Source organism: Molothrus aeneus, chromosome 9 (assembly GCF_037042795.1).
Source record: "Molothrus aeneus isolate 106 chromosome 9, BPBGC_Maene_1.0, whole genome shotgun sequence".
Lineage (NCBI taxonomy): Eukaryota > Metazoa > Chordata > Aves > Passeriformes > Icteridae > Molothrus > Molothrus aeneus.
Genome location: NC_089654.1, coordinates 22,158,094 through 22,185,278, shown reverse-complemented (window position 1 = coordinate 22,185,278; position 27,185 = coordinate 22,158,094). Strand labels below are relative to the sequence as shown.

Genomic DNA, 27,185 nt, shown 5'->3' with positions numbered 1-27,185 from the left:
ATTTGATCACAGTAATCCATAAATTTACTGGGGAAACTGGTCAGCTTTCGTACTTTTCTCCCATCATTGGTTCTTTAAACTTCTCTTCTGTGTAGGTAATTACCTTTCCCTGCACTGAAGCAGGGTAGACTTTCAGGAACCTGAAAACCAGTAGTATTCTGGAATTCAGTATTATTTATCTACTTAAAGCCAGTGCTGTTGCAAAGTAGAAGCTGGTGGAACAGGACTCACCAAGAGTCTGGTATTTTTTGTTGCCATCACTTTTATTTCTCCCAGTATAGCAAAAAGGAGTTTGTGTCACTTTCAGTTGATGTACTCAGTTAATATCGAATGTCTCACAGACTGACTATCACAACTCAAATACAAAATGAGCAAGTCTGACATGTTTTTAAATCTGGCAGGGCCCAAGCCTCAGAGCAGTGCTGCTCAGAGCAGAAAGGCCGGTCCCTGCTCCAGAGGCCGGAGCCAGTGCTCCTCCCGCTCCTGCTCCGGGAGAGCTTCCCGTGCCCGCTGCGGAACCGCGGTGCCCGGGCCCCGCCGTGCCCCCCGGCACGAGCACGCTGCAGTGAGCACTCCTTGCCTCACCGCACGTACAGCCCGGTCATTTCCAGAGGAGCTGCCCGGGCACAGCCGGACCGGGCCCGCCGGCACCGACCGCTGCCGGCCGGGCGGACACCGCGCCTCCGGCCGGGCGGGGGGAACGGAGCGAGGCGGGGCCGGGAGGCCGCCCCGCCCCATCCTCGGGGATGCCGGGATGTTTACGGGCCTAGCAGGAGCGGCGGGGGGCGGAGAGCAGGTCGGGGCTGCTGCCGGTGCCTGCGCCGCCCGCCAGGAGCCCCGCTAGGCGCCCGCTGCCAGCGCCGGCGCGGCCCCGGGCTCGAGGCGCCGGAGAAGCCGGGGAGGAGCGGGGGCCGGTCCCGGTCTCCCGCGCCAGGAGCAGACAGAGCCAGGCTGTTCGGTGAGCGGGGCGGCGGCGGTGCCGGGAGGTCTCGGAGCCGGGGGGTCCCGGGGGTCCGGGCGGCCGAGCCGGCGCGCTCCCCCCGCCGCGGGGGCTGCCGGCGGTCCCGCCTCCCGCCGCCGCCCATTGGCCGCGGGGCTGCGGCACGCGGCGCCATTGGCCGCGGCGGCTGCCGCTCCGCCCGCCGCACGGGGAGGGAGCGGCGCGGGGCCGGAGCGAGAAAGTTTGTGCGCGGCGCTGGGGCGGGACGGCAGCGGGCTGCGCCGCGTCCGGGGCGCCGGCACCTGCCCCGCGGCCGGAGGGGCGCCGAGCCGCCGTGTGCCGGCAGGGCAAGCGGCGCCCTGAGCGCTCCGGTGGCGTCTCGCCCGGTGGCGGCTGCCGCGCCGCCTCCGCTAGAGGAGCGGGCGGCCGGGGACCCTGCCCGGCGGCCTCGCCACCTCCGGCCTCAGCCTGCCTGTGGCCCCAGCGTGCCTGCGGCCCGGCCGGCCCCCGTGCCTCTGCCGCGCCGGGCTCCTTGCGTGCCTGCCGCAGGCGGAGCTGCTTTCCTTGGTGTTTCTCGTCACTTTCCCCGGGTTTCCTCCAGGCTCCCGTGCCCTCCTCTCGCTTGGGTGTCGGGCAGATGTTCCCGGGACAGCCCAGCCTGGGGGTGTCACACGGCAGCGGTGACAACAGCACTGTCACCAGCTGTGAGGGGGGGCAGCCCCGACCCGGCGGGCCCGGCGGCCTCTGTCCCGGGAGGACGCCGGGGCTGCCCGGCCGGGTGCGGGGTTTGCCCGCGGGCCTGGAGAGAGCTGCGGCCTGGTGGGACACGCTGCAAGTGAGGCATTCTCCGTCTGGGAGTGAGTGTCCCCTCCTTCAGCTTACCGAGCATCCAGGTTCGCTTATCCCGGTACCCGCCCCGAGTTCCTTTCAGTGTTCGTGTGAACTGATCCTGCGTGGTTTTAGGCTTCAGAACGCAGTTCTTGGAGTGCAGTGTGCTTTGGTTTGCTCTGCATTTTTTGAGGGTACTGGTAAAACAACTTAAGATAATCACTGTACTTCTAATAAAATATGATGAGGAGACGTGTGTTCTTCATTAATCACACTATTATTTAATTCTTGATATTAGATAAAAGCTTTCTAAATGTTTTTTTTCCCTTCTTGCACCGACTGAATGGTAACTTTTGTCACCTTTTGAAGTGATAGAGGTGTTTTTTCAGATTGCAACGGTGGCATCACTTCTCAGGAAAGGTCACATGTGTGCAGTAATTTTGTGGAATGTACTGGGTGTATTTCCTGTATAAAGTTGTATTACAAGCCTGAGATGCAGAAATTGCATAAGATACACACTTTGGATTATTAGATCGGATGGTTGGATTCACAGATTGGCTAAATCGGGAAGAACGAAATTTAAAAGGTTGTTTGTTTTGTTTTTTCCTAGGCAGTTTAGGAGAGAACTCAAGTGTTGCAGTGCTGTAGAAATGTCTGTTTAAACTACAGACTTGCACTGTCTTGAGAGAGATGAAATGCAGTGGAAAACAGTCATTAGTTCATGGCCTATGGAAAACTTAGGCAGAGGAAGGAAAACTGTGGTGGAAAGAAGGAAACTTACAAGCAAGTCCGGCAGCTTTAAAGTAAGAACTTAAAGCCATGTTTGTTATTTTTAAATGTTTTGATACTAAGAATAATGTTGAGAGCACTTGTTCTTTAATTTCAAAACATTAAGATACTATATTTAGAAATACCTGATGTTTGGGTAGATGGCTTGTCAGAGCACACTTAGAAGTTGTTCACTGTAAGGATGGAGATACTGCCTTTTTCATATATATCTTTTATTCAACATACTAGATAGTCATTGCAGTAAAAAAAAATATTTGAGTTCAAGGAATTTTATTCAACCAAAAATCTTTTTTTGATGGACTTATCACAGTGTCTTCCTGGGTCTACACGAATTAGATAAGTAGATTCCCATCCTCACCATGGAAGCTTGTTTCAAAAGAAGAAAAAAATCTAAGATTTTAGAGTTCATTGGAAGGCCTGTGAACAAATAAGAAATAAGAAAGTCAAATGAAAAATAGAGTCAGGCAGGAAGTCAGTTGCTCATTTTACTGTGACCTGTGGTATCTGCTGCATTGTAAGACAGAGCCATATAAACCCCTCTATAAGCTCAGTTGCACAAAACATAGTCCTGTGTATTTGTGCACAGAGACATTTGTTGAGGCAGTTTGTTCATGAATTCACCCCCCAAGTGTAGTAAACTTAGTGCAATACTCTCTGTCTTTATAGTGATGCTAAATTCAGCTTATCACTATCAGTGCCTTGCTGCCTTCTGAAGTTTGACATTGTTCCAAACATCTGTGCTGGATGCTTGATTGAGTTCACCTTACATTGGAAAGTCCCCTAGGAAAAGTCCAACTGCACTAACTTCTTCTCTACCTCCCAGGAATTTTTTTTGTGATTTGGTGTTTATCTGAAAATCCCTTCTGATTTAGGATTTAAGAGATGATGAGATTATCCTGTGAAAGTTAATACTGGAGATAGTTTTAGGAGTTAACTGACTAATTTCCAGAGAATTTGTTCAGTTTATCTGCGTTCCATGTGCTTTGCAAATGAGATGAAAATAACTGACCAAAATACCAAAGTGGTGATACGGGCTGATATGGGCAGCCTTTAGAACACTGATTTGCTGTATTTATAATCATTTCACTTCCCTAGCCAAATGGGAAGGAACTGAGCCCTAGACTGAAGTACATAATCCCACTTTTTGTTTCCCTAATAAGTATTAAAGTGATTCTTCCTGTCACATTAGTTTTAAAAAGCTGCAGAGAAGCAATGCTGTGAAAATGAGTTGCTTTTTTGGTGAACAGACTCTTGTGCATTGTAAAACAAATCTGTGATTCAGTTGTGATTTTTGTGGCTAGAAAATGTGCAGTATTTCAAGTGCCATTGTAACGTGTTAGGCATATAGCACTTAAAAAAATTCCCTTGCATAAATACAATTTTAAACAACACATTAAAAAGAGGAATTTGCAAGAAAATACTGTGAACAATCATGTTAAAACCTGATTGCATATGGTTAATCTTTTGATATTAGTGACTTTTGTATTGGCTTATAGTGACAAAGTAAATAGACTGTTTGCATCATGTGGCATTTGGGAGTCTGCATTCAAACCTCTTCAAGCTGCTTGGAATGATTTATAGCAAAGTTATTGCTGTCTTATTTAATAGCTGTGTTTATGTTGGACCAGATGAATTATTTTACAATGTCATAAAAGTTCATGTAGAGCTTGTAGATGAGATTGTTGCTGAAGCCTTTGGGAGATATTTGAATTAGGTGCTGTGAAGTATTGACGAACCACTCTTTCTCAGTTAATATCAATTTTCTGTAGTTAGAGAACAGAGTTTACAAAATTACTCATTCTTTGATAGCAGAAAGGCGAAAGTGTAACAGGTGAACTAAAAGTTACTTCTAAAAATAAGTAAAAACTTCTGGTGGGAAAACACATAGCCTCCTGCCCTGTAGAGGCCCTTCTTCTGTACCCTTTTTGTCCTCATCTGAGAGCAAATCCAAAAAAGGAGTTGTCTTTGCAGCAGTGAACTTCCAGTCCTTGCCCTGACTGAGATTCAGAACTGTGTGTTGGGCATGTGGGCTGTGTGTGAGCTTTGCAGAGACCTGCAGGACCTGAGGAGCAGCCTGCAGACAGTGTCCCATGTAGTGCTGATCATTGAGGGTGCTCCACAGCCACATGTGCATCTTGCAGCTTTTAGACAGTGGTGCTTGATGTGAAACATAGAAACAGCTGCAGACTGGAGTGTTGGCTTGTCTCTGAAGTGAGTGTGCTGGCTGCTGCCTGCCTTGCCTCTGGACCCAGGGATTATTCACTGCTTTCAGGAGTCAAGGGTAATGCTGCTCAGAGGTTCACAGGAAGCCTGTTAAATGTGGCTGGTGTTTCTTTTCTGATTCTTTATCATGCTTCATTCATTTTCTCATCTTTAGGGTAGCAGGTTTTAAACTAGATATTACAGATAAATTTTTTCAGCTTGAGAACATTCATCTAATGCCTGCAGTAGGATGTCTTGCTCTGCTTTCTAAGATAATGAGAGATTTTTGAGGAGTGTGTGGAATTTATTGTTAAATGTATTCTACTCCACCTGTAGCAACATGGACATTGTCAGCCAGAGTTGTTGCATGTTTGTGTCCACCCAGTCTTCTAACTGGGATGTATTTTCCCTGTGCTTAGCCACAATGGGTTTATCTCACAATGCTTCCAGGCTTTTCATTTGTCTTGTGTTTTTAACTCTTGTGTGAAGATCAGCTGTTTACACTTTTAGTAAAATCTCTTAAGCATCTCTTTATGAATGATTTGCTTTTATAGGTGTGTTTAAAGTTGTGCCCTCATTAAGGCTTCCTCTCTTGTGTGTGAGAGCTGTGAGGTTTTGTACCTGTAAGGGTTTCTAAATAATGTTTTAGCTTCCTTTATCCGAACATCTTAGTTTTTGGGGATTTTTCTCCTTTTAGTTTCTTTTCCTTTTTCCAGTTTAACTTGTTACTCTTGTTTATGTTCCTTCTGTTAATTTTGTTTCTTAGTTCTACTTTCCCATACAGTATTTTGTTGACAAAACTCTTGGGTTGGTATTGAGTGAATTTCCTTCTCTCTGTGAATTGCCTTCTCTCTGTTCCGGCACTTGCTTTGCTGTTGCAGCTTTTTGAAGTGCTTGTTCACCTCCCTTCTGAGGACAAAACACAGTAAAATGTGGTGAGCTAACTTACTAGCACACTGTTGCCACAGGGAAGATGTTCTGTTTCTTCTGCAGTCCCTTTCCTACATCTCCCATCCCTGAACTTCCCCTTCTTACTTTTTTCTCTGGTGCTCAGCAGAGTGCCCCACGTGCTGGTTCTGCTCTCTGCTTGCAGAGCAGAAGCCCAACTGCACCAGGGAGTTGGATCAGCTTGGCAACAGGGCCAGAGAGTTCAGGATGGCAAAGTGGGATTGTGTGGCAGAGAAAGTGAGAAAAAGAAACATCTTTGGTGTCGCTGAGCTGTTAGACTGACTTGTGTAATTTCATGTTAGAGATGTAATTTGGCAGTAGATTCAGCTGATCCAAGTTAGCTGGGGCTAGAGCAGTCCTGTACCTTCCTCTCTGTCTTTTGCCATCACAGTTCTGTCCTTGTCTCTGCAATGCTACGATTCTGGGAACTGAACTGGGAAAAAGTCACTTTGTCAAGGGTAGCTTTCAGTGAGTTTCACTTGGCTTACCAAGAGTCTGGGTAGCCACAGCAGCCCCACTGGAAGGAAGAGGGTTTGGGAGTCATGGCTGAAGGCAGGGAAGGGGCAGCATCACATCATTTGTTCACCCTTAGAGCTGCTTGCTTAGAGATGCAGGAGCACAGCCTGCTGTGGTGTGGGCTAGGGCTTTGTTTCTAGATGGTATCATGGTTAAACACAGTGCATTGTTCCCTGCAATACTTCTCACTCTGACGTTATCATCTACCTGTGCCCTTTATAATTGGCTATTGAGTATGAAGAAATGGGTTATCAAATTTCTTTCAGGTGAATAGAAACTAAATGAAGAATGTAGAAGCTTGCTGCTCAAGCAGTTTCAGTTCCTGTTTCTTTTTCAGTTCATAAGAAGTAACAAACAAACAGTTTAATAAGGGGCAAGTCAGTGCATGTATAACCCTTTGGGAGCACCTTGCACGATAAGCAATTTACTTGAGTGACACAACTGAAATGGAGAGGGAGAAGTAAACAAACTAACTTTTTAAATTGTGCAAATGAAGAGGAATGGAAGCAGGCTTGTGAAGCAGGAGAGCTTTGTCTTTCATCTTCTAATCAGACAGCACTGACAGAGCAAACTCTTAGTAGCTGGGGAATGACAGTGAATGGCATGTGTGTTTTCAGGGCTGGAGTGAAAATAAGCCGGTGAGTTGGGCCAAATGGATGAGAAAATTGTGTACAAACTCTTAGTGTATTCCCTTACTTTCTTCCAAAAGGGTTATTTGTATATGGCTACTCCTGCTCTTGCTAAAACCAACTTTTACCCCAGATAAACTCTCCATGTGTTTTTTGACTGCTTTGACTGGACTGCCCATGAGTAGGGACTTTGGATATAAATTTGCTGAAAAATGTAGTATTTTCAATTAGGTAGTTAATATCTACCTGTAGATTAATAAGTGCTGGGAATTTGTATTGTTCAGATTCAAGGCTGTGCCTACAGAGGGGACTCGGCATCCTGTGGAGAGTATTGATCTGGGTTTTAGAAACTGCTTCTAAAATTAAAACTAATCCTTCTTGAATATAGATGTATATGGATCCAAACTGAATCACTTCCAGTACATTAAAGTTGCATATACAGCTTCTCTCCGATGTGGATGCTTCTGCAGAGAATTTGACAAATGCTATGTGTTTTCCACATTTTAGAAGATATTTTGGGTTTTTTGGACAATGTGAAGCAAGTATTTACTATTAGCTGACAGTGGTAAAAATGAAATATTCTATGTACATACACAGGTATAGGTACATAATCTGTGTACAGATGTGTGCACATATATATCTTAATATGCATATATATGTTAATGTATATGTATGTATACTAATAGGGATATGTGACGTTTTATTGTGATAACGGTGAACTTGGTCTTCCAGTACTTGGTCTTCCAGCCTTGTCCCTTTTCAGTTAGTCTGGGCTGACTAACCTCAAGTGGGTGTCAGCTTAAATGCATTTTGCATTATTAATGCACACATATAAAAATATATGTAAATATAAACATTATAAACTGCAGCCTGCTCCTGAGTTGCCAGCAGTGAGTGGGTGCTGAAGAGTGTTGATCAGTGTTGATGACCTGACAAAGTGTGGGCTTGACCACCAAGCAGGCTTTCTCCAGTGGCCAAGTTTTTGCCTTAAAGAGGTGGAGAATGACTTAAGACAGTCTGCCTTACAAAGCAGTTCTGTGGCTGTTTTTTACCCTGAAGTGCCACGCTGTTATTGCCGGGTGTGAAGTTTGTCTCCCCCGCCAGGTCTGTGGCGCTGGGAGGTTGTGGCAGTGTGACTGCAGGTGACAGAGAGCAGGGCAGGAATGGGGCTGGCACGCCTGGGCTCCCTGGCACACCCTGCTGGATTAGCACTGCTGCGGTGGGCACAGGAATTGGGTGTCGGCTGCTCAGGAAGGCCCTTGGAAATCTAAACCCCTGTTTCCACAGCACTCTGCTTTTTTTGGGTTCAACCAGGGGCACTGTTTGAATGTTGTACCTACGTTTAAATTGTGCTTTTGGGTAGCTGAGACTCAACATGTGATATAAGCAAATGGAAATATTTCTTTAGCTTGTATTCCTACATGGAAACATAGAATTGATACGTGTTGTTGGCTTCCCCCCCACCCCACAACTGAGGCTGATCCTTATCTTTAAATTCAGTAAAGATAGATGAGAAGTTTGTTGATCTAAAATTTTCATTTTAAATCCATGTTAGGTTGAAGAATCTAACTTTACACAAAATTTACAAGAAAATTATTTACAAAAAATAGTTGTTCCTGAAGAGCCTTGTCTCTAACTTAACTAAAATAATGGTTATAGTAAAAACTGGAAATATCTGCCTTAATTGGTGGTGTAATCCAGAAGTAAACATAGTACATTCCATTCTTTGAGAACAGCCAAATTGACTGTGTCCCTGATCAGCACATCCTGAACCAGTGTAACTCTGTGTTAGCAATTATGTGCAGTAGCTACAGCTATATTTTGCAGAAAAAAAAGGACTGAGCTTCTCAGATTCTCAGCAGAACTGTAACATTCTGAGCATTCATTTAAGTATATGCTCTTTTCCTAAAGTATAGCTGTTTCTGCTTTGACATTGATTACTGTATGTTCTCACTTAAGATGCAAAATTGACAAACAAGTGCATAGCAAGTAGCTAATGGAAACCATGTATATTGGGGCTATTAATGGTGTTTTCTACAGGAAAACGTATTTTTTTGTTGTTTAAGAACTGCCATCTGTTAAAGCAATAACATTTTTGCCTAAATACCGTATGAATTAAGTGTGAATGCTTTATGGACTTGGAGCTATGAAACTAGTTCTTAAAAAGCATGTTTCATGTGATTAAGCAGTGCATTTAATCTTTTTCTCCTGGAATAGTCTGATCATGTTTTTAAAGACATAGTTGCTAGACTTAAGTCACAAGGATTTCAAGTTTTTCCTAGTTTTTTTTTTTTTTTAAATATTATTTTAGAATACATTTGAGTAGAATGGAAGCAATGAGCTCTGGCTCCTGTTCAGGAGTGGCTCCTCTGCTCTGCTTGCCCTGACAGCCGTGGGTAGCCAGTCCTGCCTCTCCTCTGGCAGCCTGCTGGAAAGCACCTGGAAAGCTGAGTGCTGCCTGTGGGATGGGAGCTTGGGTGTGGGAGTGTGCTCTTGCCTCTTGGGCTGCTTTATATCTGTGTGATCTTCAGATGTGTGGGCAGAGAGCCAGAGCTCTGACAGGTGGCCATGGGGAAGTGAATGAGGACAGCCAGGCCTGTTTGTGAAGGAAGGAAAAGGTGTTACTCCCATTTCAGGCACTTGGGGTTTGATGGTCTGACTTACTGGTGAGGGCTCCTTTGCTGCCTTGTGGAGTAAGAGGACTTGCTGTGCCCTTGTGAATTCAAATGAAAAATTGGTCCTGTTGTTTGTATCCCCAGTATTGGTGTCCTAGTGCTGGCTGGAAGATTGGCTGGTCAGTGGTGTGCACTGGCTCTGGCAGCTGACTTCCCTTTTTCAGCATGGTCATTCTGACAGTCTTGGAAATCTTGGCATTACTACCTCCTCTTCTCCGCTTCTCACTGTAGTTTGATATTCGATTTTTTTTTTCTGTTGACCTGCCTGAAATTGCTTTTTTTGGATCTCCTTTGCCTTTGAATCAGTTACAGGTAATACAGAACAACAGGAAGCCCCAGCCTGTGTGCTTTGTGTGGAAATATGATGGATGGGAAGGCAAAGCCTAAGGGGACCTTTGGTTGCTCTGAGTGTGGCTGTGGTTTGGTGTCAGGAATTGCTGATGGAGCTGGGGTGGCATGTGGGTGACTGCTTTCAATGGGCCAGGGAGAGCAGATCACTAATGATTTGTTTGTGTATGCTGTCCACTCCTTACTGCACAAGGGCAGCACGGAGAAACTGCAGAGCTGCCTGGTGACTCCTTTGTCTGTTAGTGATCTTACCACAACAAGACTGTAAGAGTGGCAGCAGTGCAGCGAGCACAAGCCATTCATTGGTTTCCTGAATATTTTGCAATTGCCTTTGAAAAGCTTTTCTAAGGTTTTCTGTCTTCTGTTGAGAGTTATTTCTAACCCTTTGAATAGTCTAGAGGAATTACTGGGAAGATTTGTGTGTTTTAACAGCTGTAGGAATCTGTGTGGAGTGTAAATAGCTTTGTATGTGGAAGTACATAGGTTTAGCAGAATAAATTTATTACAGGAAATTTCCTTATGTTAAACATCTAATGGTGTCAGAAAACAAGTTCTGTGTCTGTCTGTCTCCAGAACATTCAGGATTTGGAGCAGGGAATAAGAAACCAATAAATTGAAAAGCAAGGATAACATCCCTGTCAGACACATGATTCTTGTTCCTCTGAAGGCCTTGGCAGGTTTGACCAGGTAATAGGCAGGGATACTTCATCTTTGTGTGATGAAGAAGTTGTTCAGGCCTTGCCTCTTGCTTGTATGAAAGCCTATTTCATTGTTTGGCTTCGAAGCTGCCAGTGAACTTTTGTGTTGTCTTCATCTGAGTAGGGCTTGCCCTTGTAGGCATCAGTAGCACTGGCTGCTCCACCGGCTCCCCCTCAGGGATGCCTAAGAAAGGATGCACTTAGTTGAGGGGAATAAAAATCTTATCAGCATTTGCATTTTTGTCTCTCCTTTTTTTACTGCTAATGGTTCAGTGCATTTTGCAGCTCTTATTACTGGTCAAAGCCTTGTGTATCTGTCTTGGGAATGGCAGGCATCTGTCCTCCCGTCTTACTAATGGGAAATGAGAAGTTTACAGTATTCCAAAGGCCTCTTAACTAGCTTGTCAGAATGTACTGTGTACATGTTTAGCTTTTTTCCTGTTTGGATGGAACTAATTTTGCATATTTTCTAAAACCTACAGATAAATCGATGCAATGCAGTATGTGTGCTGCAGTTGTAACTCTTCTGCTGATCTGCTATTTGCCCTGCTGCCTGTAGATCAGGCATCTACATAGTTAAACACATGGTTGGTGCCCCTGAAGAGTAATGGGAAGATGCAGCTTTTATCAGGCATAGTCATTTGTCTGGTGCAAGCAGTTTTAATTCACATTATTAATAATAAATTCAGGTGCCTATAGTGATTTTTTAAATTTCATAGAACAGCTAAACATAAGAAAACCTCCTTCCCCAAACAGTGCAGAGCTAGTTAAATGTTCCTAAACTCAAGCTACAATTGAGATGATTAATTCCTTTGTTTTTCTGCTGATGTTCATTAATCATAAATACTGGCTGGATTACAGTGTAATGACTGTATTTTTCTTTTCAGGACATAAGGGACATTGCTGCTTGATAGAATGGATGAACAATCACAAGGAATGCAGGGGCCTACTGCTCCACCATTTCAGCCACAGGTACATATATCTGGGTTTTTTCAACTGTAACTCATTTCTTAAATAGGGATAACATTGTTTCTTGTGGTAACTGAAACTGTGAACACATAGAATGTATTCTCATGATCTTGAAATGAATTCTATATCAGTCCAGTAATCCATAGAAAATAATTGGTTTTAATTTTTGCCTCCTGCTGCTTCACTGACTTTGGGAAGTTGGAGTTGTAGTGTGAGGAGGAAGCAAAGAGGAATACAGTTGTTTCCTTAAGAAATGTTGAGTTGTTAAACACTATGTTTCAAAATTGTGTGCAAAATACCCTATTTATTTCAGACTGTTGGCTTTACCCACGTCTCCTTATACCTCCTGACAGTGATACTGTATGAATTTCTGCCATTACATTGACAGAAATGTAATGGTTGAAACCAGGCATCAGGTTTCAACTCCACAACCTCCCTGGGCCACCTCCCTTTTGCTGTCACCCTCACAGTGAAAAAAATCTTTCCTGATGTTCGGATGAAACCTTCAGTGTTTCAGCCTGTGCCCATCACCTCTTGTCCTGTCACAGGGACTGCTGAAGGAAGCCTGACTCTGTATTTTAACATGTGTTTTTCAGGAATTTGAGCCCATTGATGAGATTCCCCCTGAATCTTCTCTTCTGTAGGCTGGATGTTGCCAGTGCTGTCAGCCTTTCCCCTGTGATCTGTGCTGCTGAGCCCTGGTTGCTTTCTCCAGTATTCTGTGTAGGGGTGGCCCAGAGCTGGATGCAGCACTCCAGGTGTGCTCCTGCCAGCGCTGAGCAGAGGGGAAGGATCTCCCTCCTCCTCCTCCTGGCACCACTCTCCAAATGCAGCCCAGGACATTCCTGTCCAACCTTGGAGTGCATTGCTGGCCCCTGTTTGTGTTGGTGTCCAGTGGGACCCCAGGGCTGGCCTGTGGGGCTGCTTTCCAGCAGGTCAGTGTCCAGCGTTCCTGCTGCATTTTGGGGTTATCACAGCCCATGTATGGGGCTTCCCACTTCCCTGTGGTGAATTGTGTGAGGCTTCTGGCAGCCCATTTGTGCAGCCTGCCAGGGTCCCCTGGGATGACATCACAACCCTCTGGTACGTCCAGTCCTCCCAGTTTGTGTCATCAGCAAACTTTCTGAGATCACACTTGGCCCCATTATCCAGATCATTTAAGGTGATGTTGATCACTACTGGACTGAACCCACTATTGATTGCTGAGGTACACTGCTAGCTGCAGTCCTCCACCCACAGTCAGTGCTATCAGAAACTCAGTTGCTATTTGGAATGAAGTGCCTGAAAGCTCCATCAGAGTTTGTTATCTATGAAGTTAATACACTGTATTCCCTTACATCACAAGGATGTTTTGGGAGTGCAGATAGTACTCCCAAACTGCTTACACATTGTAAAAAGGTTATTATGGAGGAAGATAGAAAAATGTGGATTAGCAGTCTGAGGCAGTAGACTCTTAAATCCCAGAACTTTTGTGAGAGTAGAATGAGAGCATTTTAGCATCTAAATAGAGAAAAGCATTAATTTCTTGCTAGAGCTGAAAAACTATAAACTGAAGGCAGCTTATACATCCCTTACTTTTTGGGGTATGTTTGTTTGTTTTTTGTTTGGGGTATGTTTTTTTGTTTGTTTTGGCAATCCCAAAGCTGAAGAACAGAGGTTTATTAAGTCTCTTCTTATATGGAAGCATATCTCTGCTCAGCATTGCTATTCTGCTCTGTTTCCTCGTTTGCCTGTATTCTCCTCAAAATGAGGACTCAGAGCCCTGTGCAGTATTCAGTGCACACACAGTGGACTGCAGTAGTGAAACATTTTGTTGTCTGTTTCATTCAATTGCTTTTCCTAAAGATGTCTGACTTGCTTTTTAGTGGTAACTGACCAATCAGTTTAACTTTTCGTGGAAGTTTTTCCATGGTGTTGTGTAAATCTTTTTCCTGTTTGGTAATAGCTAATGTAAAAGCAATGATTCACAGTCTTTAGGGTGGTATGTCCCATTAAGTTTTGGATTGGTAACCTTGAGATGTTACAGGGTGAAAATCTAAGGGAATCTTCTGCAAGGGTTTGCAGCCATATTTTCAGCTGGTGTTCTGGATAAATTGGCAATCTAAAGAAACTTTATTGCAGCATTATATGCATCGAATAGACAAGTTTCCTTTGGAATTTCACTGGTAACTTCTCCAAGAAAATAACTTTTCTGCTGCTGTTTCTCATCTTGGAGCTGGCTGCTAGTCTCCTTAATGTTCTCTCTCAACTGGAGTGAGCTTAGTTTTATAGTTTAGGAATCCTCACTGAAGGAACCTGGCTTAACATTTTTAGAAATGTGTGGTGTGATTTCTTCAACAAAAAAGCCCAGTTAGGAAAAACCTGTCTGACTCCACTCTTAACTGCTTATTGGAATCTCTAAATTGTTTCAATCCAACTGTTTGTTTGGTTTTGTTTTTGAACTGAATCTGTAAGTAATTAAAAAGAAATGATCAAGTTGATTTTGAGCTTTATTTTAACAATCCAGATGAATTTTTGGCTGGATATAGTGCACTGGCATACAGTGATGGAGCAATACTGGGGAGGTTGCAGTGGGAGAGAACAAGGACCTCCTGTGAAGTCTTGCTCACTGGAGAAACTGATGTGTGCTGCGTCCTGGGCTCACCGATATGTACACTGGGATATTTTGGTCAATAAAGCCTTAGGTGGCTTCTTCAGTGTTGTCTTAACAGATGTGAGAAACAGGCTGTCTTTTTTGTGCCTGTCTAGGTCAGTACTGAAGTTCATTGATATTTTATGGGGCATGAAATGCTTTTGAAAATGTAAATCTCAAAGGTAATGGTAACTGAGTGCAAATAGAAAGTTTTGGAGAAAGAGTGAAGTAGAACATCTCTTGAGAGCTGTGGTTACAGTGACAGCCACTGTCTGGTATATTTTTAGAAGTTAACTCTGAATGCCTTCTGCTAACTTCTGTGGCCTTCCTGTGGATGCTTTCTTTCCCTGGCAGTCCTCTGCTAAATTGTCTATCAGCTGTTTTCTGAGACTGAAACAAGTCTGAAAAGGAGTATGATGGTTTCTGTTGAGATTGTCTCTGTTGCTTGTTGTATAAATGAGCTCTTAATGCCATGATTAATTAATTAGTATATTATGATGTTTGTCTTTCCTCTAGTAGGAATGTTTAAGCTTATCTTTCCTCTCCCCACATTTCTTCTCTGTGCAGGATTACAACTGAATGTATGGCTGAGACCTGAAACTTACAGGAGTCTGTTCAGACAGGAAAAAGAAAAACATTTTTGCAGTTTTAACACATTGTTTGGCCAGAAGTATAAAAAATAATTTTGAAAAAAGGGAGCCACTCTGGTTATTTTAATGTTGTCAGATAGATATCTCTTCCATGGAAGCTGTAATATTGTGAGTCTCAGTGATTTCCTTGGCAGTACAATGTAATGTGATCATTAGCCAAGTGTGTATAATCTGTTCTGTTATGGTCTCAGACCGAGGGAAATCTTTATCCTGCACAAGCCTATTCCCCACAAATTGCATTGTGGTGAGGAGAGACCCAGTGGTAGTTGGAGATGTGCAGCTATGTTGCTTCTCATGTCAAATCTCCACATCTAAATTGTGTGACAGGACAAGGGAGCAGATGAGACAAGCTGTCAGTCAGCCACGCTGCCCTTTGAAGAAGGGCCATGGGGGGGAAAAGGTGCCGCAAATGGGCTGTGAAGTTTACATACACTGCCCACTGTTAAACAGATTACCTCTAATGAAGTGTCTAATGCTCAGGCCATATCAGCCTAATCCTTGGTGGCAGTTCATCCCTCAACTGCCAAAAAACACGGCCCTCTGGCCCTCTCTCGCCACTCTGGCCGCCAAGCACAGGGAGGTGCCCGGTCTTAATAAAGCAAGACAGTGTGTGATCTGACATGCAAATGTAGGTCATTGCATATGTAAATGTGTGATTACAAACCTGCATGCCAAAACACATTAGTGAGACTTTGCTCTCAGCATGCGGTTGTCACACTGCCTTAGTAGTTCACGATAATATTTGTCAAGTTGCTGTGCAGAGGCTGCAACTCCCAATTCTAATGGGGAGTACACAATACTTCTTAAATACAGACTCTCTAAATAGGCTATATCTTGCAGCTCTGTGTAGAGAATTTAAAATCTTGAAGTGTAATTTCAGACATTTTCCCTAAAAGGCCTCTAACTACCTCATTAAGCTGGGTCCTGCGCTTTGGGATGCACTGGAGCATTAATGCTGCACCACTTTTGTCAAAACGAGAGTTCTCATATTTTGATTTCTGGAGCAGCAGAAGGATATATAAAAATATACTGCATAGCCACTGAAAGAGGGACATGAAAATACTGTCATAAAGCTGATGCTTTATTATGGGTTTGGGTAGGGTTTTTTTTAAATTTTTGGATGGCAGGAGCTAGGACATAGGAACCATGGCAAATTTAAGCCTGATAGGATTTCTTCTCTTCTGTGTCTCAAACTCCTGACAAGCTGAAAATATTCTAAATACACTCAAGAATTTATAATTTTCAATTCTCACTCTACAAATGTACAGTGAATGTTTTCTTTAGAACATCTTGTGATTAGTCAGGAACAGTTTTGGTTTTAATGCATTGGAATGGAGGAATTTTAATAGTTTAAACCATATTCCTTCATATGTATCTTTACACTGGTGTGATTAGTCTTACTGAAATTTAAGTCTTAAATGCAAACTTTCTTTGCAATGTCTTTGATTCTAGAAAGCCTTACGACCTGACATGGGCTACAACACCCTTGCCAATTTCCGAATAGAGAAGAAGATTGGCCGTGGGCAGTTCAGTGAAGTTTACAGAGCAACCTGCCTGCTGGATGGGGTACCTGTGGCTCTGAAGAAGGTTCAGGTAAGGATGATTTTTGTATAAATATTAAAAGGATTGGTACAGTTAAATTTGAAAGGCATGTGGCATTCTGATGTGATTTTAATAAATTTTTAAATGTTTGGAAATAGCAGGGAATTAAGAACTTTGAAAATTCATACGTGACTTTATATAGTATTCCACAAACCAGTGTTTTGAAATTGAAAGTAAAGTCCAGAGTTGCTGAAAAAGATAACACATATAAATGAGCTGTATTTCCTAACCAAAGCTTGGAATCTAGAAATAATATGAATATTTAGTGGTGTCTAATGTGAAAATATTTTATTCAAATCCATGCATTTTTTATTGAATAAACATCTGTAATCTTTCAGTTAAGTAGCCATGCTTCAAAAGTGCATAAATCAAATAAGGTCTGTATGTAATGAAAATTGTAATAGTGAAAAGGAGGGGAGTTACTGTTTCAAGAGGCTGAAAACTACCTGAGACAAATACAAACCAAAACTGTGCTTGAATCCATTGCTCAGAGTTTTCTTCAGATTTTGGGATACAGCTCAGTTCGTATGATCATCTTCATGAATAATACATCTGTGTGGGACTCTACATGGTAATTAAATGCAAGTGCACTGTGGATCTAAGTGAATTGCATTGGTCAAAAATATTTCTTGAGGAGCCTGAGTGTTTCCAAGGTTCATGATTTAGCCAGTAGTGAAACAGCAGTTGTCACAGAAGATGGAAGAGCAGTGGGCTAATTAAGTTACTGTGGCCAAGAAACATTAAGCCCAGCACTTGTTAATTTTAACATAAGAAATGGACTAATTTTGTTCAGATACTTTGTCTTAGCAATTAGCAATTTTTAAAATGTTTAAATCAAAAGCAGCTGTTGAAATGGAAACAGCTTTTCAGACTGAAACATTTCTACTGTCACACAGGCAAAAGACAGCTTGAGCTATGCCTCTCTCCAGTCTCATTTCCAGTCTCTATTTTTGTTTGGAACTACTCAGAGATGTTAGTTTTAAGACCATTACCCTCTGGATTTACTATGAAAGTTCTCTGACAACGTGTTTAATTTTGAAATCAGAACTTAAATTGGCATTTCACTTTTGATCTTGAGATAAGTTTAGTATAATACTTGAAGAAGTACTGCCATCAGATCTGAAAGGGTATTTTTACCTTTATAGACTGCAAGACAATATGTGTAATATTCTGTAGATTGTTTTCTAGAGTTTCTGCATTTTAATAGTTTTGGTTTTGCTGAGTAAATGCATGCACTGTAAATTTTCTGTCATATCTTGACTTGCTGTTCACTTTCTGTGATTTCCTGTGTGCTGCAGCACCAGGAGGCAGGGCTAGTCCTGGCAGTCATAAAAAAGGAGACTTGGTTCCCCCTTCTGGGAAAACTGCCAGATATATACTACTTCAAAAGCTGAAATATAGTCTAAGAACTTTGATCAACAGTCTTAAAACATTAGGCTAATTCTTCCTTCATTTTCAGCGTGTGAGAAACCAAAAAGGTCAAATGTGACTTAAAAAGCATGTCAATTAAGGTGGATGTGGAATGCCTGGGTACTTGAAGAAAGTCATAAAAGTCCAACCATGAAATTTTTATAACAGTGCTTGCATTAAGAATAGAGGCATTTTAGCATGTGTACTCCTAGCAGCATTTCAGAAGTCAGTATGTGTAGCTGTATTCTCCTAGCAGACTTCCCCATTTGATAGACGATTTTTTGGATGTCTGAAAATGACATCATACTGTCCTTATGCAGGTGATGCTTTCTACAGCAGGAAAGCTTTCTTACTTAATTTTTATTGAATCCTTTAATAATTTTCTAAGAATATACTTGGTTGTTGGAAGGAAATAGTGTTAAAAATTTGTGCTTTTCCCAATGGCTTCATTGTGACAGGGTTCCAATTGTCTATAAGTGTCCAACATAGGTTGTTGGTTTTCCAGTAGAAGTTATTACCTAGGATGCATCAGGAGGGGCTGTGTTCTGTGAGAAGTCACTTTCCTTGTGGAGGCTGGATGTGTGTAGGACACTGCTGTCTGAATGGAAAGTGAGACTTGCTTAACCTTAGGACACTGCTGTCTGAATGGAAAGTGAGACTTGCTTAACCTGGAAGGGGAGAAAATTCCTAAGCACATAATGACAGCTCAGAAGGCAGCACAGGGTGTTTGGCACAGCCATTCCAGCTTGCACAGTTGATTTCTAAAGCTGTTTTTTTTGGACAGAAGACTATCTAAATTGTTACTGTGCTCCTGTGACCTTTCTTAAGATTGCCTAGAAATATTTTTAGTAAATATAGTCACAATACGTAATTTTGCTATAAAATTTATTTTCATAGATGTCTTTTATTGAGAAGTAATTACTTTTCAGAGGAGCTGAAAAATGGGTCTGCTCTATGATAGTGCTTCTTCCTTTTGATTCCAGTCATGTTTGATTTTATTGAAATTAAAATACTCCTTTTTTCTGATGCCTTTTAAATGGAAGCTCAGCATGGACAAAACAGGAGAAATGCTTCTTTCAGTTATGAGAGAGGGGCTTTATTCTCTATTTTTTACACCTGTGCATGGATTTCACTCTCTACATTAAGACAGTGTCTCTAAATGCTCTACAATGTGTTAAGTAACGTAACTGAGATGTGAACTTCTACTTTCTCACTATCTGCCCATTCTCATCTCACATTTTCTCACATCTTACATGCCCTCCTTCCTCTCCAGTCTTGCAAGTCATGTCCGTGCCATCCCCTCCCCATTTCGTTTTCCTGGCTGGGTTAGGTGTGTAACTGTTCCCTTTAAGGGTATTTGGTAATGGTACCCCATGTGTGTCTCTGCTGTCAAGGGCTTGTGGGGCTTAGAATCTTTCAGTTATCCTCTCTTGGAGTTGCAGGATTTCAGCCTTTATTTGTTCCAAAAGGATTGCCAGTTTTGGGTTCTTACAAAGCTTTCCAACAAGAATGTTTATTTTTCGTTAATAAAATTTTATTTGGCTGAAATATGTACAATATTGATAAATGTTATATTAATGTGTACAAAATGTATGTTTATGGGATAAAATCTGAGCAGAAGCAAGTAGCAGTAAGATGCTGTGGGAGAAAGGACAAGCAGATGGTGACAGAAACCACTCTTCCTGAATTTGTAGTTGCTGCTGAGTCCAGATGACAGCAAGAAGTAGTATTCTTGATTTGGTTTTTATTAGGGTATGTAGCATAGTGAGAACTGTTTCAGGTTTTTTAATAGTAACTTAACCAGCAGAATTCACAAAATGGCATATTGGGTCTTTTCTTCCTGTTGTACTCTTTGTGCTTCATCCTCCCATGTTTGATTTGTGTTTTTGTAATTAGGAAGATAATAATTATGTTCTCTCTTTTTCCAGCAAGGAACTGTGTTTCTGAGATGCTGTTAAAATATTACCTAAATAAAAACAGAAATAAAATCATATCTTCACTACTGAACTTTTACAAATGTTTAAGCTATATTTTGAGTTAAAGAAACATCAGAAAGGGTCAGTGCTAAGTAAGCTATGACCGTAGCAGTATAAATTGAAAAGTTTCTAGGTAAGATTTTTAACAGGTGCTAAGTTTCAGATCCAAACTATGCTGCAGATGATGCCTGAGGAAGCAGCAGTGCCTCTGTTCCTGCAGCTCTGGGTAACCCCTGCAGCAGAACACCTGGGGTACAGAGCAGTGTTCTGAGCAAGGGCCACTCCAAGGGCAGAGTAAGCAATTACTGGTCACAAATTATCTTTAAATGGCAAAAGAGTGGTAAATATCTAAGTCAGTGACTGTAAGGCTGGATGAGTTCACTTTAGGAGCTATTTTTTAAAGAAACCTTAGCTACTCAAAATTTCAAGTATGTAAAGCTGCATATTTCAACAAAATTTCAGATAAATTGCATTTCTGCCTTACATTGCTCCATCTTTCTTTTTCTTTCATTCCAGAATTGGAGGCCCCATGTTAGAGATTCAGACAATGAATCCTTTTATCTAGGATGTACATTCATTATTCATTGTACATTGTCAGTGGATTGCTACTTCAGGCCTGAATTACAGTTAATTAATCTTAGAAAAGCACTTGTAATTTCACACTTTATGAAGCACTATTGTCTCAGCACAGCAGTGCTGTGGTGGCAAAATACTCTAATGCTTGTTGCTGTTCAGCATTGTATCTCTTAATATTTCTGTGCATTTGGGTCTTTATTTTGCTTGCTTCTCTGAAGGTTTATGTTACAGCAGTCATGCTTGTGATTTGGTTTGGAAATGCTTTTTGCTGTTTTTACTGTATACAGAATTTTGAACAGTGTGGATGTAGGTTTATAATCTTTAAAGTTATCCTTTTCGATGCTGAAAAGGAAAATCTGGAAAAGTGATGGTCCCAGAGCAAGTGGAGTCGGGTAGATTCCCAACTTGGCTCTTCACTTCAGAGGATGAATTTGGTTGGTAGCTGGTAATTGATAAGATACAGTCTGGACTTAGAAGCTAGGCCTTGATGTTCTCCATCAGGTGGTTCCATGTGGTTCTAAACCTTTTTGCTATGCCTGTAGCTTTCTGGGGATGTGTATATAAGAACTTCACTCAGGAAGTTAATCTCAAGTATTGCAACTCCTCTGTTTAGTTTACACATCTGCACAGGAACAGTTCCCGCTCTGAAGCTTTTAACAGCTTAGAAAGTATTCTAAAAATAGCAGTATCTCTTGACAGTACTTACAACTGACATTTCTGGAATGCTGAAAGAAAAGGCTATAATCTATGCTCACATGAAGGTACTAGAGAAGAGATTGAGTGCAAAGTTACCAGAGATCCCTTAGTTGCATAGCACACAGTAGTGTGATATCTATCAATATATCTTTGTCCTTCTACTCTCCCTTTGTACACAGATGATTGAAGGATGAAATGAAAAACTGAGAGCTAAAAAGGTTTATGTCACTCAGTGTGCTTGCTAAGTGGGAAAAAACTGCTAAGGGCTTTTAAAATGCTCCTTTAAATCTCTTCAGCTGTATTTGCCTAATTGTTTTAAAGAGTTTCACAGTAATTGCTAACTGAAGTAAAAAGCTTACCACTATTAGACTTTTTGATTACACTCTTTATGAAAATTGTCACATCATAAAAATATTTACTCTATTGTTTGCTGCTTATTAGTTTTTTTAAAACAATCCTAATTCATTTTTAGAAATGTTGATCTTATTATAGTCCTTGAAAATAGAAACTGGGGGGAAAGACTTAAAAGTTTAAATAAGAATAAATTACACTGTGCAGTTTGTGCTGAGTGGAATTGGTGCTGACTAGAGGAGCTTACCTCCAAACTGAATTACCCTGTGATCCTGACCTCATAAGTGGAGTCAAGAATTGGAATTATTGTTAGTCTGATGAATACCCTAGCAGTCTAATCTAAATACAGCAGTTTTTATTGTTAGTCAATTACAGTCATGATAACACTGGTTGTCCAATTCCTGCTGGTTTCCAGTAACCAATGTGTGGAGCATCATCAGTGACCTGAGCTCTGCTGGGAGGAAGATGCTGGTGGTGTCGTTATGTGAGACTTTTTACTGGGTGATTTCAAGCAGTCAGTTTGTGTTGATCCAAAAGCTTATTGTTCAAGCCTATCCAAAAATCCAAAGTTGCTTTAGGCTTTGGTTATATATGCTGTAATTTCCTCCAGGCCGTGCAGTTGCACAGAGCCGAGCTGGATCTAAAACTGGGTTAGACACAAGTCATTTGACTGCAATGACTTAGTTGCAGTTAAGTCACTCAGCTGCAGGGCATGTGCTGCTGCAGCTAAAACCAAGCTCAGAAAATGAGTCCAGTCCCAGGGAAGGCTGGACAAAAGGTTACAGGTCCTTGGGCAGTGTGTGTCTGGGGTGGGTGAGACCTGTGGCCTGCTGATGGCCGTGGGGGTACTGTCTGTGCAGTGAAAGTTGTGTGTGTGTGAGAGAGATCTGTGCAACACCCATGCTGAGCAAAGGCTGACCTTTCAGCTGGACTTGCTGAGTCATAGGAGCTGAAGGTGGAATTAATCTGCCAGCAAAGCTGTGAAGTGTTCCAGTTGTGATGGAAGTACTGCCCTCCCTGCAGTGTTACACTGATGGCAGTGTGCAGCACACCAACTGCCCCATGCCTGCAGTGTTACACTGATGGCAGTGTGCAGCACACACCAAGTGCCCCATGCCTGCAGTGTTACACTGATGGCAGTGTGCAGCACACACCAACTGCCCCATGCCTGCAGTGTTACACTGATGGCAGTGTGCAGCACACCGACTGCCCCATGCCTGCAGTGTTACACTGATGGCAGTGTGCAGCACACACCAACTGCCCCATGCCTGCAGCGTTACACTGATGGCAGTGTGCAGCACACCGACTGCCCCATGCCTGCAGTGTTACACTGATGGCAGTGTGCAGGACACCAACTGCCCCATCCCTGCAGTGTTACACTGATGGCAGTGTGCAGCACACACCAACTGCCCCATCCCTGCAGTGTTACACTGATGGCAGTGTGCAGCACACACCAACTGCCCCATCCCTGCAGTGTTACACTGATGGCAGTGTGCAGCACACACCAAGTGCCCCATCCCTGCAGTGTTACACTGATGGCAGTGTGCAGCACACCAACTGCCCCATGCCTGCAGTGTTACACTGATGGCAGTGTGCAGCACACACCAACTGCCCCATGCCTGCAGTGTTACACTGATGGCAGTGTGCAGCACACACCAACTGCCCCATGCCTGCAGTGTTACACTGATGGCAGTGTGCAGCACACACCAACTGCCCCATGCCTGCAGTGTTACACTGATGGCAGTGTGCAGCACACACCAACTGCCCCATGCCTGCAGTGTTACACTGATGGCAGTGTGCAGCACACCGACTGCCCCATCCCTGCATTGTTACACTGATGGCAGTGTGCAGCACACACCAACTGCCCCATCCCTGCAGTGTTACACTGATGGCAGTGTGCAGCACACCAACTGCCCCATGCCTGCAGTGTTACACTGATGGCAGTGTGCAGCACACCAAGTGCCCCATGCCTGCAGTGTTACACTGATGGCAGTGTGCAGCACACATCAACTGCCCTCCCTGCAGTGTTACACTGATGGCAGTGTGCAGCACCCCAACTGCCCCATGCCTGCAGTGTTACACTGATGGCAGTGTGCAGCACACCGACTGCCCATCCCTGCAGTGTTACACTGATGGCAGTGTGCAGCACACACCAAGTGCCCCATCCCTGCAGTGTTACACTGATGGCAGTGTGCAGCACACCGACTGCCCCATCCCTGCATTGTTACACTGATGGCAGTGTGCAGCACACACCAACTGCCCCATCCCTGCAGTGTTACACTGATGGCAGTGTGCAGCACACCAACTGCCCCATGCCTGCAGTGTTACACTGATGGCAGTGTGCAGCACACCAAGTGCCCCATGCCTGCAGTGTTACACTGATGGCAGTGTGCAGCACACCAACTGCCCCATGCCTGCAGTGTTACACTGATGGCAGTGTGCAGCACACACCAACTGCCCCATCCCTGCAGTGTTACACTGATGGCAGTGTGCAGCACACCAACTGCCCCATCCCTGCAATGTTACACTGATGGCAGTGTGCAGCACACACCAACTGCCCCATGCCTGCAGTGTTACACTGATGGCCAGTGTGCAGCACACCAAGTGCCCCACGCCTGCAGTGTTACACTGATGGCAGTGTGCAGCACACCAACTGCCCCATGCCTGCAGTGTTACACTGATGGCAGTGTGCAGCACACCAAGTGCCCCATGCCTGCAGTGTTACACTGATGGCAGTGTGCAGCACACCAACTGCCCCATGCCTGCAGTGTTACACTGATGGCAGTGTGCAGCACACACCAACTGCCCCATGCCTGCAGCGTTACACTGATGGCAGTGTGCAGCACACACCAACTGCCCCATGCCTGCAGTGTTACACTGATGGCAGTGTGCAGCACACACCAACTGCCCCATGCCTGCAGTGTTACACTGATGGCAGTGTGCAGCACACACCAACTGCCCCATGCCTGCAGCGTTACACTGATGGCCAGTGTGCAGCACACCGACTGCCCCATGCCTGCAGTGTTACACTGATGGCAGTGTGCAGCACACCACAGGCCAAGGGCAGCCTGTCCTGCTGAGCAGCCCTCAGTGCTGCCAGGTGCCCTGTGCAGTGCTGACAGGCACTTGAAAGGGTGTTCTTCAAGTCCTTCATTGCCACTTCCATTTCTCAGGGTGAGACGTTCTTCAGTGTTGAGTCATCTGCTGGTGAGGAACACGGAGGTTTTTTCCTTGTGTTTACAGTAACCTCCTTGTGTGAGCTGACATGGCTTGTTACACTGGCATCCTCTGGTCTGAACTGCAGCAGTTTGGCAAAATAGAAGATGATCTATTCAGAGAAAAAAATCTCTGAAAGCTTTTTGCATCTGGTGTGATTCAGAGGTTCTTCAGAGGCCATGGATTGAATGATATTTTCACCTTTTTTTAGTTGTTTATCTTTAAAATATCTTGGTGGAGGAAGTTAATGTCTGTGAAACTGAAGTTCTAGATTTCTGGGAAATGCTATTTATAGTCTTTTGAGGTTAGATCTGGATCAAAATCTAAGCACCACAAGAATGCTAAACAGTAAATCTTAAGATTGTCTGTATTTGTGGTTGTATGGATCAGATAAGACTTATTTTTACTGCCTTGCTATATTTAATTTAGGTAATTTCTGAAATACTCAGTTTAGCTGAAGCTGTGACAAATTTCCAAAGATGCTTATGAAGTGCAACACAAGTAGAGGGAGTCATGTTTATAAAACTTAAGTCTGTCCTCTGGGGAGAGCAGCTTCTTGGTCTAGTCTATTCCATGCTGTTTAATAACAAATTAGAAGTACTGGGAATACTATCCAGAATACGCTAACAAATTTTGTCTTTCTTTCCTGTGCCTTGATTCTGCTTTTCACAGGCCTGGGTCTAGGGTTTTATTTTGTTATTGCTGTATGAGATGTACTGAATTATGTCCCTAGCAGAGGCTTAGCTTGTAAAAAAGCTTTTCTTGGAAGACCTGTTTGTTTAGGTGTGTAGGGGTTGTTCCTGGAATAGGTATATTAGTGTGCCTCTTGGCACATTGGAACACGCATGAACAGATGCAAGCTACCCTGTTTTGTCACACAATGAAGCTCATTTGGTTTGAATCTTGAAACTTTGTTTCTGGTCATTTTCCAAATCTTACGAAGAGATAGTTTGTGTACAATTTTTAATCTGGAATTCTGTCCCCAGTTTTTATTAGGTTTTCCGGAGTGTTTGGAGTTGAATCTCTGTATCACTTATAAGGAATGATCTTATCTCACTGTTGTCTAGAACTCAGAAAAATTGAACCCTCAACATGCTCCCTTGTACCTGTTCCCTTTTTTCCCTTGCTTCCTGGGACAGTTTCATTGGTTGTTTTTGGGAGATGCTGTATAAATGTTTCCGTTTTCTGGTCTCTCAGGTTATAAGGAAAAATATTTGATTTCATGCCTTCTCAGTATTTCCTCAGTTAATGTGCACCTGTAATATTTAGGTTTTTCTAAAATGTTTCCTAGGAAAATCATTAGACTCCCTCATGACTGTACCAAACTCTAGCACTTTCATGTGTTGTTAGAATTATTAAAGAGCAAGGCTTTTTCATTCAAAGTGCAGATCTATAACAGATACAGGCTATTTCATCTCCTTCCCTAAGTTTCCAACTTGAACTCATAAGCTCTTTTCTCTTTTCATTTGTGTTACTTATCTTTTAATACTTGTACCTGTAATTTCACATATAATACTCTTTTCTTCAACTACATGTGAAATTGCTTTATTTTTCTTAGTGTTAGTTAGCATTCCTTTCCTGTGATTTAACATGTGTTCGTTAGGTCCCCCCCAGTCTCCTGCTTGAATATCTGCTTTTAACTCTCTTTATTTCCAGTCATCCTGGAATTAGTATAAAAGTAATTGTGTGGTGGCTTATTCCCTTTCTTTCTTGTTCAGTAGTTTTGTTTTCTTCTTTCTTCTCTTCTACCCCTTTTCTTACTATCTGCAAGTCTGGTATTTGATTTTTTAATTTTTTTTGTATTACTTTTTCTTACCCTTCTTCAAAAAGTGAGTCTGGTATCCACTACAGACTCTTATTTCTGATACCAGCTCTGAGGACAGAAGATGGGATGTGTAAAGAGAAGTAGTGGTTAGTCAAGGGCACATCTGTGCTCTGAGGTCTGTGCTCCATACATGAGGTTTCCAGTCCTCTCCTTTCAGTTGATTAACGGAATGACAAACTCACTGTGCAGAGTGGTGTAGAAAATGAAGGTGAGGTTCAGCAAATCATCTGCAGACTCCCTGATGTGTCTGAACTTCTTTGGGGAGAGGGAAGGAAGGTGTGGTTGGTGTGAGCAGTCAGGCAGTCTGTTTGAGATGACCTCTTCACAGACATTCAGTACTGACACTGCTGTTAATCCATGTTTTGGTTTCTGGAGTTAGTGGCAAGATATTAAATAGAAGTTGTCAGCTGTTGAGCTTTTGGAGCTGAGCTTTTGGAGCTTTTGTGATCTTCACAGGACAGAATATATCTTTTCTTGGTGACTATTTAGAAACATGATATGCATGAGCAGTTTTAACTGGAAAAGGTAATTTTGTAAGTGTTGTGATGATGAATAAAGCTGAGGGTGTCTGATTCTTCTGGATAGTTCACATGTAATATGCAGACCACAAAGAAGTTGGAGATTTTTGTTTTGTTAAATCAGAAAGTAATCACAAATGAGAGAGGAAGGATTCTCAGAGGAAGTAGCATTTTGGTCATTTTTGAGGGAA

The 27,185-nt window shown here is 43.0% G+C and overlaps 1 protein-coding gene across 2 annotated transcripts in view; it reads left to right on the top strand.

Moving 5' to 3' along the window:
- Positions 1-796: 796 nt before the first annotated feature.
- NEK7 (NIMA related kinase 7) overlaps positions 797-27,185 on the top strand; it is a 69,001-nt gene continuing 42,612 nt past the window's right edge. Inside the window, exons 1-3 of one of the 2 annotated variants that reach the window (XM_066555577.1) lie at positions 797-958; positions 11,461-11,545; positions 16,277-16,417. In XM_066555577.1, coding sequence (XP_066411674.1) covers positions 11,489-11,545; positions 16,277-16,417 — 198 coding nt within the window. In that variant the 5' untranslated portion in view covers positions 797-958; positions 11,461-11,488. Of the gene's footprint in view, positions 959-11,396; positions 11,546-16,276; positions 16,418-27,185 lie in introns of those variants that run through there. The other variant, XM_066555578.1, reaches the window with a different exon arrangement.